Source organism: Lathamus discolor, chromosome 2 (genome assembly GCF_037157495.1).
Source record: "Lathamus discolor isolate bLatDis1 chromosome 2, bLatDis1.hap1, whole genome shotgun sequence".
In the NCBI taxonomy this organism is placed as follows: Eukaryota; Metazoa; Chordata; class Aves; order Psittaciformes; family Psittacidae; genus Lathamus; species Lathamus discolor.
This window is the reverse complement of record NC_088885.1, coordinates 4,827,553-4,840,221: the sequence shown is the minus strand read 5'-3', so window position 1 is coordinate 4,840,221 and position 12,669 is coordinate 4,827,553. Positions and strand designations below refer to the sequence as shown.

General features: G+C 44.4%; 1 protein-coding gene across 1 annotated transcript in view; it reads left to right on the top strand.

Moving 5' to 3' along the window:
- GLB1 (galactosidase beta 1) overlaps positions 1-10,958 on the top strand; it is a 47,467-nt gene extending 36,509 nt beyond the window's left edge. The window contains exons 15-16 of the mRNA XM_065665543.1: positions 2,443-2,682; positions 9,211-10,958. Coding sequence (XP_065521615.1) covers positions 2,443-2,682; positions 9,211-9,474 — 504 coding nt within the window. The 3' untranslated portion in view covers positions 9,475-10,958. The remainder of the gene's footprint in view (positions 1-2,442; positions 2,683-9,210) is intronic.
- The last annotated feature ends 1,711 nt before the right edge of the window (positions 10,959-12,669 follow it).

The following is a 12,669-nucleotide window of genomic DNA, read 5'->3' as shown; positions in this document are numbered from 1 at the left end:
AAGAGAATCTAGCTCGGTCTGTCTAAAACATAGACTGGGAAGAGACTTGAAAGATTGACAGCAGCAGAAACTCCTGTTCTCACACTTGTGCTGCCATGAGTAGGATGGGCCTGCTTGCGTTGCTAAAGAAAGATATATATTTGTTACGATTAAGCAGCATAGAAGATTCGGAGCTGAGACTTGGTTTAAAGGAGTATAATTGACCAGTTGTCTTGTTCTGAAGTGTGTTGTGGTGAGGATTTCTAGGTATATCTCCAGTTATGCTAAGACTCCATCCCTGGCAAAGCAATACAAACTCTAAGCATTTGCGAAGCTGGTAGCTACAGGCAGTAGTAAAAGCAGCTTCCCCTACCTTACACTTTAGAAAGCATGCGGTTCTTTTAAATCCTACTCAGAACAGGCTAAACTTGTTCTTATGGGAACTTTTAGGATGTATGAAAGCCTCTGTATTAAAACCATCAGCAACTGAGGCTTTTCTGTGCTTGTGGTGTGTAAATTCAGTGGGTAGCAGTAGTGTCAACTCTGTTCATGCTGTATCTGAGTGGCAAGAGAGGGCAGTTAGTACCCCAGTGTGTTGCCTTTGTGTTGAAGCAGCAGAAGCATTGCATTGTTGTTTAATAACAGGCTAGGTGATAGGGAAGCCTATGTGCTTCCTGTGAAATTAAGGTGACAGAGTAGAGGGTTAGTGGTTGGATCAGGCAGGTGCTCGGTGTTGCTGTGAATGAGCTGAAATTCACACCTTACACCAGGGTTTCAACCTTGCAAAGCAAGCTGAGTAGACACATGCCTTGTGAGAATAATCCTCTAAAAGCAGGCTTCCCTCAGTACAAGAGGTTGCCTTTCTCAGGTAGCTTTGGAATATGTGCATTGCTTCTTCCCGCAGAATCCTTCCCTCATGCTGTTCTTCCTGTTGATTTTGAAAACTGGGAATAATTGTACCTTGGGGTTTAGATATTCTGTGCTTTCAAAAACAGCTTTGGGGAAGGGGTTCCTGCCTCCTGAAGCCTTCCGTTTCGAAGCAGATAGGGTGGCTTGTCTGGGTTTTGGTTGGCTGGTTTTCAGTCGCTTTTATGGAGCTTGAAATCGAGCAAAGCATGGAGCTTTTGGGAAGGAATCTTCACAGGGTTTTCATGTAGAACATCCTGCTGATCTAAGTCTTGTTGAAGGACACAAAGGGAGAATGTGGGTGCTGTTTTTTCACGTGCTCACGTCCACCTACATCATTGTTTCATTTGGAAAATCTATATCCATATCTGACTGTTGACAGAGGAAAGTCTAGGTTGTGTAGAAAGATTTTGCCACTTAACTCCATGTCGATACATTATTTTGCTGTGAGAAAAATAAAATCCTGTTCTGTAAAGTGGGCATCTAGGTAAAGGAAGAGAAAACCAGTTAGTGCTTGAACTGATGGTGAGGCTTGTGGAGCCAGTGCAGTGCTTACTAGACATCAGAAGAAGCACTAGACAAACAGAAGAAGCATCATAGATCAGCCCTCCAAGGCCATAGAAAATGTGGTTTTGCTTGTTCCTGTTTGACATGTGGTATTTGCAGAACTGAAGTTGCACTGATAAACAACCTCTCTGCAGGGTCTGTTCAAGCAATTATATGGATGTAGCAGCATTGGTTTAAAATCAGCCCTTTGTGTTGCACTAAAACACCATTTTAGAAACTTATTCTAGCACAATTAGGATTTGTGCAGGGGTAATAATGTTCTTTCTTATAGCATGCCCATACCTTGCTTTTGCATTCATTGTGTGAGTCCACTGGTGTGCCGCACACTCGGTTCCACCCTGGAAGTGAAACAGAACTCTGTGGTCTTGAAGCTGACTGTAAGCTTTAGAGTATTTCACTGGATCAGGTCACAAAGCGTGTGCCCTTGATTTTGTCGTACTGTATCTTAGCTGGAGAGAGTTTGCAGGAAGGAAATACCGCTTTCTCTGCTATTGTGCAGGTTGATGTCTTGGGTTAGTGACTCAGTGTTACCAAATCTCTTGATGGTATCTCAGACCTATGATATTTAATACTTCTTCTACTTTATATTAAGGCCCAGGTTTTGGAATCATGTTCATGTTGAAGCAAAACAGAAATTTTCCACAGTTACGGTGAAGAAAGTTTGAGGGAGGGGAAGGCACAAAACACCCCAGCACCAGAACCACAAACAGACAAACCACAAACAAAACCCCTTGGGCATCAGTGAAAGATCAAAATTTAGAAGAGGAACAGATCTTTCACAGTGAAAAAACTGACCTCTTTATTCTTAAGCAAAGCTTTTAACTTGGTGAAGACCAGATGCTAGGGTTTTATTCAGACACAGGCTGGCAGCTGTTGCAAATGGTTTGATGCAGTTTGTATTCCTGACTGATTTATAGCTGCAGCCAAATAACTTCAATAGCATGAAGTTAATGATGTTCTCTTTTGCATTCGGTTTTTTCCTCCTCCTAGGGTCTCGTTTCAAATTTAACTCTTGATGAAGATATACTTGCTGAATGGGAAATCTACCCTCTGGATATAGACGGAGCAGTGAACCGTGATATTAACAGGCACCTTGATCAACCAAAGAGATCTGTTGACAATCCACTGAGTTATGAAGCACCTACTTTTTACACTGGAACACTTTCAATTCCTGGAGGAATTCCAGACTTGCCTCAAGACACCTATGTCAAGTTTCCTGGCTGGACAAAGGTATAACTTTTTGCTGTAAAAAGTTGGAAGTCCACTTAGAATGCTTCTATGGACAATCAAAGTCCCCCTCTCTTGGATGGGTAGAGGTTAATTGTAGTGGTGGGGTATCTCAAATATATTTAAGCAGCTAGGAAGTTGATTCCTTAAGTAAATCAGGAGAGAAACTATTAAAAGAGAAGGGAAAGGTATATTCAAATGATACATGGTGTGGGTGTAGAAAATGGAGCCGTCATCAAAAACTAAACCCCTAGTCTTTCAACACTGAGAAAGATGAAATGTCAGGCTATTTAGAAATGCCTGTCCATGGTGAAGGACACTTTCCTGGTTATATTAATTGATTCAGAACATGTTTGCAGTGCTGTGTGAAGAAATATGGATCCTCTTAGAAAACAGTGTTGGACACAACTGCTGGTGGTGTGCCCATAGATAGAGATCCAATGCATGGACTATGTTACTGCTTGCCTTCTGGAGGTTACCTGGACTGAATGGATCAGAGAGCACTACTCTGAGAAGCCTGTGGGCAGATCTGTCTTAATGGAAACTTCTCATAGGGCTGGAATGCAGCTAGAGCAACAAAACGAGTTTTCACAGTGCCACGTTTGAAGCAGCCAGCATGCAGGGTGGGTAAAGACCACCTCAACTCGCTGGTAGGAAGCGCAGAGAGCAGAATGTGTGCACTGAAGTGCCACTCTTCTTAGAGACCTGAGCATTTAAGTCCAGGCTTCTGGGAAGTGCCTGTGGTAGTGTTAGGTGGTAGAATTATTGTTTTCCGAAACAATTCATTTATTGCTATTAAAATAGAATAGGAGAAGGAGTTGCTGGTGGTCGATTTACAGTATTGTAGTGGTTAAAGCACTTCCCAATATGCAGAAGACTCTGATTTGTTGCTGGCACTGAGCTTGGATGAGGAAGCTTGACTTATCCATTCCTATATATGTGCATGTCTTAGTCACTGAATAAAAGCCAAAAATAGCTGCTTGCACAGCAACTGGAATCTGAGACCCATGAATCGCAAATCCTCTTCAGGCAGTGAGATGACCATGCCTGCCTGCTGGCAAACTCACCTTTGAAATGGCAAATGAGCCCAAGAATTCTTATATATTGGTGGAAATACTTTCCTCTGATCTGTGGAATCCTCTGTTTTACATAGTTTGTATACTTTCTAAAGCAGTCGTGGTGAAGAGATTCCAATTGAACTCTAAGTAGGGCTGTTGAATTGATTCTTCAAGCTTTATATGGATCAGACTAGAGTTTTAAGGCACCCAGGAGTAAGATTGAGGTGATGTTGGGTGTTGAAACCAAGACTTCGAAATAAAGTCATTTGCTCATTGGTAAAGGTAAGGTAGAGGGCCTTAAGGGTGTGAATTCCACTCAGATCCCACTGTATCTGGGCCTTAATGCCTTGAGTGGCATTATATGAACTGGCAATGCCACGTTGAGGAGAGGGACTCTTAAAAGGGGTTGAAATTAATGTATTGGAGTAGTTGGAAAACTATGGAAACAAATAGCAAGAAAACATCAAGTTCTAATGATGGTCCTGCGTATTAAGACAAGGAGTCTGGCATGCTGGACAGCCTGGAAGGAAGGGTACAGCATTAACAGTCATGGCTTATGGTTGTAGCTTGCTTGGCTTCAGTGGTTTTTAGACTCTTCATTGATAAAACTTCCTCCACCCTCACTTGAGGAAGCACAATGGCCTTGAGTATATATGCCCTGCATGTATGGTTAGATTTATCAGACTATTTCTCTTCAGCAGAATAGAGGATTTGGAGTCAGGACAGTTCTTGATTTCTGTGGAATCATGGGTTGTAGTTGCTGACCCTGCTGAAGGAGTTCTTGGTACTGAAGATGGAGATTTCCCCCCCCCCGCACCCCCTTTATTTTGTCTGGGGCACATTGATTGGTAGTGTATATCGCATTGTGATTTGCTGGTTAAGGGCATATAAATTCCTGAGTGTGCAGCCTCCTGAATCACAGAATCCCAAGGGTTGGAAGGGACCTCAAAAGATCATCTAGTCCAACCCCCCTGCAAGAGCAGGGTAACCTACAGTACATCACACAGGAACTTGTCCAGGCGGGCCTTGAATATCTCCAGTGTAGGAGACTCCACAACCCCCCTGGGCAACCTGTTCCAGTGCTCTGTCACTCTTACAGTAAAGAAGTTCTTCCTGATGTTAACGTGGAACTTCCTATGTTCCAGTTTACACCCATTGCCCCTTGTCCTATCACTGGATATCACTGAAAAAAGCCTAGCTCCATCATCCTGACACCTACCCTTTACATATTTGTAAACATTGATGAGGTCACCCCTCAGTCTCCTCTTCTCCAAGCTAAAGAGACCCAGCTCCCTCAGCCTCTCCTCATAAGGGAGATGTTCCACTCCCTTAATCATCTTTGTGGCTCTGCGCTGGACTCCTTCAAGCAATTCCCTGTCCTTCTTGAACAGAGGGGCCCAGAACTGGACGCAATATTCCAGATGTGGCCTCACCAAGGCTGAGTAGAGGGGGAGGAGAACCTCTCTTGACCTACTAACCACTCCCTTTCTAATGCACCCTAAGATGCCATTTGCCTTCTTGGCCACAAGAGCACATTGCTGGCTCATGGTCATCCTCCTATCCACCAGGACCCCCAGGTCCCTTTCCCCTTCGCTACTTTCCAGCAGGTCAACCCCCAACCTGTACTGGTACATGGGGTTGTTCTTCCCCAGATGCAAGACTCTACACTTGCCCTTGTTAAATTTCATCAAGTTTCTCCCCGCCCAACTCTCCAGCCTGTCCAGGTCTCGTTGAATGGCAGCACAGTCCTCTGGTGTGTCAGCCACTCCTCCCAGTTTTGTGTCATCAGCAAACTTGCTGAGGGTGCACTCAGTTCCCTCATCCAGGTCATTGATGAAAATATTAAACAGCACCGGTCCCAGCACCGACCCCTGAGGGACTCCACTAGTCACAGACCTCCAGCTAGATTCTGCGCCATTGACCACAACTCTCTGCCTTCTTCCTTTCAACCAATTCTCGATCCACCTCACTACTTGATCGTCAAGCCCACACTTCCTTAGCTTATCTATGAGGATGCTGTGGGAGACAGTATCAAATGCCTTACTGAAATCGAGAAAAACTACATCTACCGCTCTACCATCATCCCTCCACCTAGTCACTTCCTCATAGAAGGCTATAAGGTTGGTCATACATGACTTCCCCCTCATAAAACCATGTTGGCTGTTCTTAATGACCCCCTCATCCTTGATATGCCTAGTGATGGAGTCAAGAATAAGTTGTTCCATCATCTTTCCAGGGATGGAGGTAAGGCTGACCGGTCTATAATTACCCGGGTCCTCCTTCTTGCCCTTCTTATAGATTGGTGTGACCTTTGCCATCCGCCAATCCTCAGGCACCTCGCCCGTTTCCCACGACTTACCAAAGATGATGGAAAGTGGCCTAGCAATGACCTCCGCCAGCTCCCTCAGCACCCGTGGGTGCATTCCATCCGGACCCATCGATTTACAGATGTCCAGTTTGCATAGCTGATCCCTAACCCAATCCTCATCTACCAAAGCAAACTCCTCCTTTGTCCTGACTCCTTCTGGGGCTATAGAAATCCGGGGCCCTCGGGGAGAGTCTGCAGGAGTAAAGACAGAGGCAAAGAAGGCATTTAGCACCTCTGCCTTCTTTATATCCTCTGTCTCCAGGGTACCCACTTCATTTAGCAGTGGGCCTATATTGCCTCTTGTTTTAGTTTTATTTGCTATGTGTTTGAAGAAGCCCTTTCTATTGTCTTTAACCCGACTAGCAAGATTGAGTTCCAAGGAGGCCTTAGCTGTCCTAATTGCCTCCCTACATCCTCTAACAACTGTCCTATATTCCTCCCAAGCGGCCAGCCCCTCCTTCCATAATCCATAGATTCTCCTTTTCCACTTGAGTTTGCCCAGCAGCTCCTTGTTTAACCACGCCGGTCTCCTAGATCCCTTACTTGACTTCCTACTCATTGGGACGCTCCGATCCTGAGCTTGGAAGAAGCGGTCCTTGAATGCTAACCAACTATCTTGAGCCCCTTTACCGCCTAGTACACTTTCCCATGAGACTTCCCTTAGCAGTTGACTGAAGAGGCCAAAGTTGGCCCTTCGGAAATCCAGAACTGTGGCTTTGCTAGGTATTCTATTCCTCCCACACAGGATCCTAAACTCCACCATCTCATGGTCACTGCAGCCAAGGCTGCCATTGACCGTCACCACTTCGACCAAACCCTCCTTGTTGGCGAGTACTAAATCTAGCAGCGCTGCTCCCCTAGTTGGTACGTCCACCATTTGCATTAAGAAATTATCATCAATGCACTCGAGGAACCTCCTAGAATTGCAGTGTTAATGATAGTTTGGAATTGAGCAATGTAGTCCAGAGCTTTGCTGGGAAAATGAGTTTACAACCAGTGACCAAGATCAGAAACAGGCCTATAGGGATGCTGGGGAGGGACTCTTCATCAGGGACTGTAGTGACAGGACAAGGGGTGATGGGTTCAAACTGAAACAGGGGAAGTTTAGATTGGATCTAAGGAGGAAATTCTTTCCTGTTAGGGTGGTGAGGCACTGGAATGGGTTGCCCAGGGAGGTTGTGAGTGCTCCATCCCTGGCAGTGTTCAAGGCCAGGTTGGATGAAGCCTTGTGTGGGATGGTTTAGTGTGAGGTGTCCCTGCCCATGGCAGGGGGGTTGGAACTGGATGATCTTGAGGTCCTTTCCAACCCTAACTATTCTATGATTTTACGAGACTTGCCTGATCATACCATCTGCATTGGAACTGTAATGCAGTTGATTCCTACAGTAAGCCCTTCTTCCCAGAGGGTTACAGTCACTCTCTGTAGTAGGTGCAGTCACTCTGTAGTAGATAGGCTACTGGATCCACTCACTAATGCAGTTTGTGTGGGGAGGCTGCATTAATGCCATGTTTTCCTTTAAAACTCTTCAAGCTCACTCCTTTGCTTCTGTAGCAAAGAGTTCTTCTCTTGCCTTTTAATATATCAAAAACAAGCCACAAAGCATGATGAACTTGATCAAATAATGAACAAACTTTGACCTCAAACTTGTTTTTAAACGACCACCTTCGCAGAACTGTGCAAGGCAGGATTTCATACCACAGAGCTGAAATAACTCGCCTGCATTTGCAAATGTGCCAACTCCTTATAAAATTTCTTTCGGGAGTTTTGTAAAACTTCGTTTCCATAAATACTTCAAAGAGAAAACCCAAGAAAAATGCCTCGAAACCAGCTTGGAACACCATTATTCACTGTGTTAAAATTGTGCTGCTGGAAATCCTCTTGAACTTTGAGGTATTTATAATGTTAAACCAGTATTTTGAACTAGGGGTTCTGGCCATTTCCACTATGAAAGGTAATTTGAGTTTACATGCCAGGTAAACCACAGTGTCACTGAACTTCAATTAATGCTTGCAGACCTTCAGGGGCTGTAGTGGTTGTAGGTAGCTACAGCAAAATACAGTACTCTCTTGCAGTGTGATTTCACAAGTGCTTTTGTTGTCTCAGCTATTACAAGCCTAATACAGGATCGCAGAATGGTTGGGGTTGGAAGGGCCCTCTGTACATGACCCAGTCCAACCCCCTGCCAAGGTAGGGCCACCCAGAGCAGGTCACACAAGAGCGTGTCCAGGTGGGTTTGAATGCCTGCAAAGAGGGAGACTCCACACACCCCTGTGCAGCCTGTTCAGTGCTCTGACACCCTCAGTGTAAAGAAGTTCTTCCTCATGCTGAGGTGAGACTTGGTGTGTGTTAGTTTATGGCCACTGCTCCTCATGGGGAGCTCCAACTGGATTCTACTCTGCTGATCACGACCCTTTGAACATGAATATGAATTAATAAACATCTTAATTTCATGTGCTTTAGACAAGCTGAATTTGCCCAGGGGGGTTGTGGAGTCTCCTACGTTGGAGATATTCAAGGCCCACCTGGACAAGTTCCTGTGTGATGTACTGTAGGTTACCCTGCTCTTGCAGGGGGGTTGGACTAGATGATCTTTTGAGGTCCCTTCCAACCCTTGGGATTCTGTGATTCTCTTCAAACCGTGCAATAGGAAGGGACTACCAAGGCAGTGTAGTCTTACACTCATACAGAGTCACAACAAAATTTAAGATCTGCCTTTCCCTTTTGGGAGTTCTTTCTCCTTTTAACAACTGGCTTCAAGCAAATACAACTTTCAGGTTTGCTGTGCTCTTAAACTTGGTGCAAAATCCAGAACCTGCAGTTCTGTTTTCTGAAGTGTTGGCATATGTGGAATTACTGCAGTATTTGACCGCTTTCTTTTTAAGTATTAATGGTGGCTTTAACTCATCAGGAGATTTAGATTCTTTTGACTGTTATTAGCATTTCCTTGGACCAATCTTCTCTCCTTGTGTTCTGCCAAACAGAAGGATGGAGGAAATTAAGTTACTATGTGAAGAGCATTATACTTAAAGCTATTGCTCTGCTTAAAGCATCATTTGTTCTCTGTCAAATTATTAATCTGTTGGGTTTTTTTTCTCTCTCAACAGGGGCAAATTTGGATCAATGGCTTTAATCTTGGGCGCTACTGGCCGGCCCGTGGTCCTCAGCTGACCCTTTTTGTTCCAAGGAATATACTTGTTTCATCAATGCCAAACAACATAACAGTGTTGGAGCTGGAGCATTCGCCTTGCAGCACCCAGGCGTGTGAGATAGAATTTGTAGACAAACCTAGTATCAATGGAACCACGCAGTATCCAAGTTATGCTCCCCAGCTCTTTGCTAGAGACTTATGGCTGAACCATCTATATTGATTTGAGTGTTTCCTTATCTTCCCTTTTCTTCCCTTTCCCTCAACCCCTACTTCCCTTTTTTAAAGCCTCAGTTTTAATCAGTAGGTTTTCTTTTCTAAACCTGCCAGAGTTAAATACTGAAATCATCTCACAAAATAAAAGCTGTAGCTTCGGAATGTGCCTTGGACTGTGAAATTGAACTTCACCGCAAGATGCGCAGCAGACAGGTGAAAATGTAGTCCTCATAGGCTGCTTACAGTCTCTTATGCTTCTCTTTCTTTACCATGTTTTGCAACTGGAGAGGAGCATGAAAAAGGGCTATGCGGTTTCACTAGCTTGCTGGTTTTACTCGTGGGGACTGGTAGGTCTGAGCTGCCAATAGACTAGACACTTCCAGCTGATTTTATCCCCTGGTTAGTATCAATATCATTTGAGTCTGAGCGGACTTACTGCCCGTGTTGAGGGGACCTCACCTCCATGCAAGTGACTTTGGAAACATTTCGGTTGGTTTCTTACAGGGGCAGTGAGAAGTGTGAAAGAGAACAAGCTGGTCCAAATAGCAGTAGCATGGAGAAGGACCTCGTAGTCTACATCTGGAAAGCCAATTGTCACCTCTTGGACAGCAAGTTCACTGCTTCCCTTCTGCTTTCTCTGAAGACTTTAAGTAAATTGATAAGTACAAGGATGCATATAAAATTTAGGCTGTTTTGGCTGGATTGAAACAGCCCAATTAACCTGCCTGCAGGGTATAGTCTTAAAATGAGACATTTTTTCTCTAATGGATTAATGGATCCTGGTTTGGGTTTATTTCCCTTCTTATTTGGGTCTGGAGTATCTGTTTTTCATAGGCCAGCACCTTGGGAACAGAAGGCAGAATCTTCTTTTTGATTCTTATGGCTTTGCTGTCAATCATGCAAACTCTTTGAGACTTAAACAACAAATAAGATGGAATCGAGTATTTTCATAATCTCTGGTTTCTTCCTTTGATTTGTCTGACATGATTAAAATGGTTCTTTAAAGAAAAAATCAGCCCTGTGTGTTTGAGAAGGAAAAGGGAGAGGGGGAAGCAATAGGAGCGATTACAGTGCTAAGGGAGAAATGAGGTTGTAAAGTCTCTGGACAAGGAGTTCTTGTTGACGTCTCATTTTTTCCCTGTGTTATGAAGATGTGTGCAAAGTAAAACACAAGTATCTGTAATGGGCTGTGTGGACTCTGGAGGTGCCACCCTTTGAGATGGCCAATGCGAAAACCTGACTATTTCTTCTCAGCTGATGAGGACTGATACTTCCAGAGGAGAGTGAAAAGCAGCACCACTTGCATGAGTAACATCTCTGTTACGTGGTTGACATGCTTGGGCTTTCAAACCAGACACATGCAGCTCACTTGAGCCAGAGAGCTTCTACTCTTAAGTTCCTACCCCAAATGCCAAGTCTGGTGCCTGGGGGCCGTGTGTTTAGTACTGAATGTGCTTCGTTCTTGGAATAAAGTGGTCTGCTCTGACCCCAGATGGTTCTTTTCTTGACACCATTCCTTTGCAGACCCTGGACCATGCCCTGCAAGCAGTTTATCATCAAGTATTAATTACCTGAGAGCCAGGCTTTGGAAGTAAGGAATGGAACAGAATTAGCTGCATACCAGCTGTGGGTTTTGTGGCTGGAAGTGTGCAGAATGATGATGGTATTTGGGTATTATCCCTACAACAGTTTAATGCTTTAACTGCCAGGAAGACTTCTATTTTCTGGTTTCTAGTGCTGTAAGAGGAGTGAGACTCCTGGCTCTTATTCCAACTTCATTGGGGTTTACTTTGTACTTGTGAAAACGTAGTGTAACACATGAGATATCACTTTTTGCCATAACTCTGTGTAATATTACAAGCAGAAAGGCTTTGCATCAAGGTTTACAAACATGCATCTGGTTAGATACAGGAATTACAGCATAACAAGAACAACACAGAACTTACCCTAGGTTTTTTAGCCTTGGCATGCAGTTCTCCTGCAGCTGGAGTATGTGATGCAGAATGGGACAATATGGCCTTTCTTCCTTTGCTGTCTCAAGCAGGTCAGTTACTTTAACCTCTCAAATGTAGTTCATTTCCATGTCCAGGGATGGAAATGAGATCTGAATGAAACCTTCAAATGCATAGAAGAGGGACTGTGGGAAGTTATCTGGCTCACCTTGACCCAGTGGTCAAGGCATTGGCGCATCTGATGTTTTTGGAGTCCATGGTGTGGAATTACTGTCAGAGCCCTGGCTGGTATCTGTGGTGTAGCTGTGTGATCTAATGCAGATGCTGAAACTCAATGGGATGGTCTGACTGGTGGAGCCAGCTGCCTCCTGAAGGCATGACAAGAAGAAATATTCCTAATGCTAAAATTGCCGTTCCTCAAATCCTCCCTGTTGCCTGACCTTGGGAATTTGGAAGTGCTGCTTTGTTAACACAGCAACTAAGAGGCAATGTGATTTTAGCTGACCGGTGTAAGCCTGGTATTTAGCCAGAATCGGTCTGTAAGAAGAGGTTTTACACTGGTCCATCTGGAAGGTAGGTGTGATGTTTGCAGTTCTGTAGGGGTTGAAATCTGCCTGCTTAGTGTAGCTGCAAGCACTCATCTGACCACAGGTATTTTTCCTGTCCCTGGAGTGAGATTTGTAAGCTCAGACCGTAATCCTGCCTATGCATGGATGAATCCTTTAAATGCGATTACTCGGGATGAATGAACAAGTAGTCGAACATGAACTGGTGAATAGTGTGCGCTATGTAGTTGAATTCTCTTTCTTGACCTACTCTTTCCTCCTGACTGGCCAGCAAACACTTTCCATCTGACGAATACGCGTCGGATGTTCTGTAATGGCAGTTACAGAAGAGGCCTGTGTTTAACAGTGTGCTCTGAAGGAGGTGGTGTTTTATTGTCCACGCTGAGAACGTTTCCTCTTTACAAAACCCTAAGCTTGGACTGCAAGAGGAAGGAATCTACTCTCTTTGGATGGACTTGGGCACGTTGGTATCACCAGGTGGCTGACTAGACTACTGCAGTCCCCTTGTACTCTCATTGTGGATGTATTTAAATCGCTGGGGACAACAGGATCTCTGTATGTGTAAATGGATATTCTGGTACTTTTCCTAGGACACACTTCCTGGAAATCCATCCGTATTTGAGCAAATAGCTCACAGTATAGACCAGAGCCTCTGACAGCAGCTTGGTTATTTACTGGTCATTG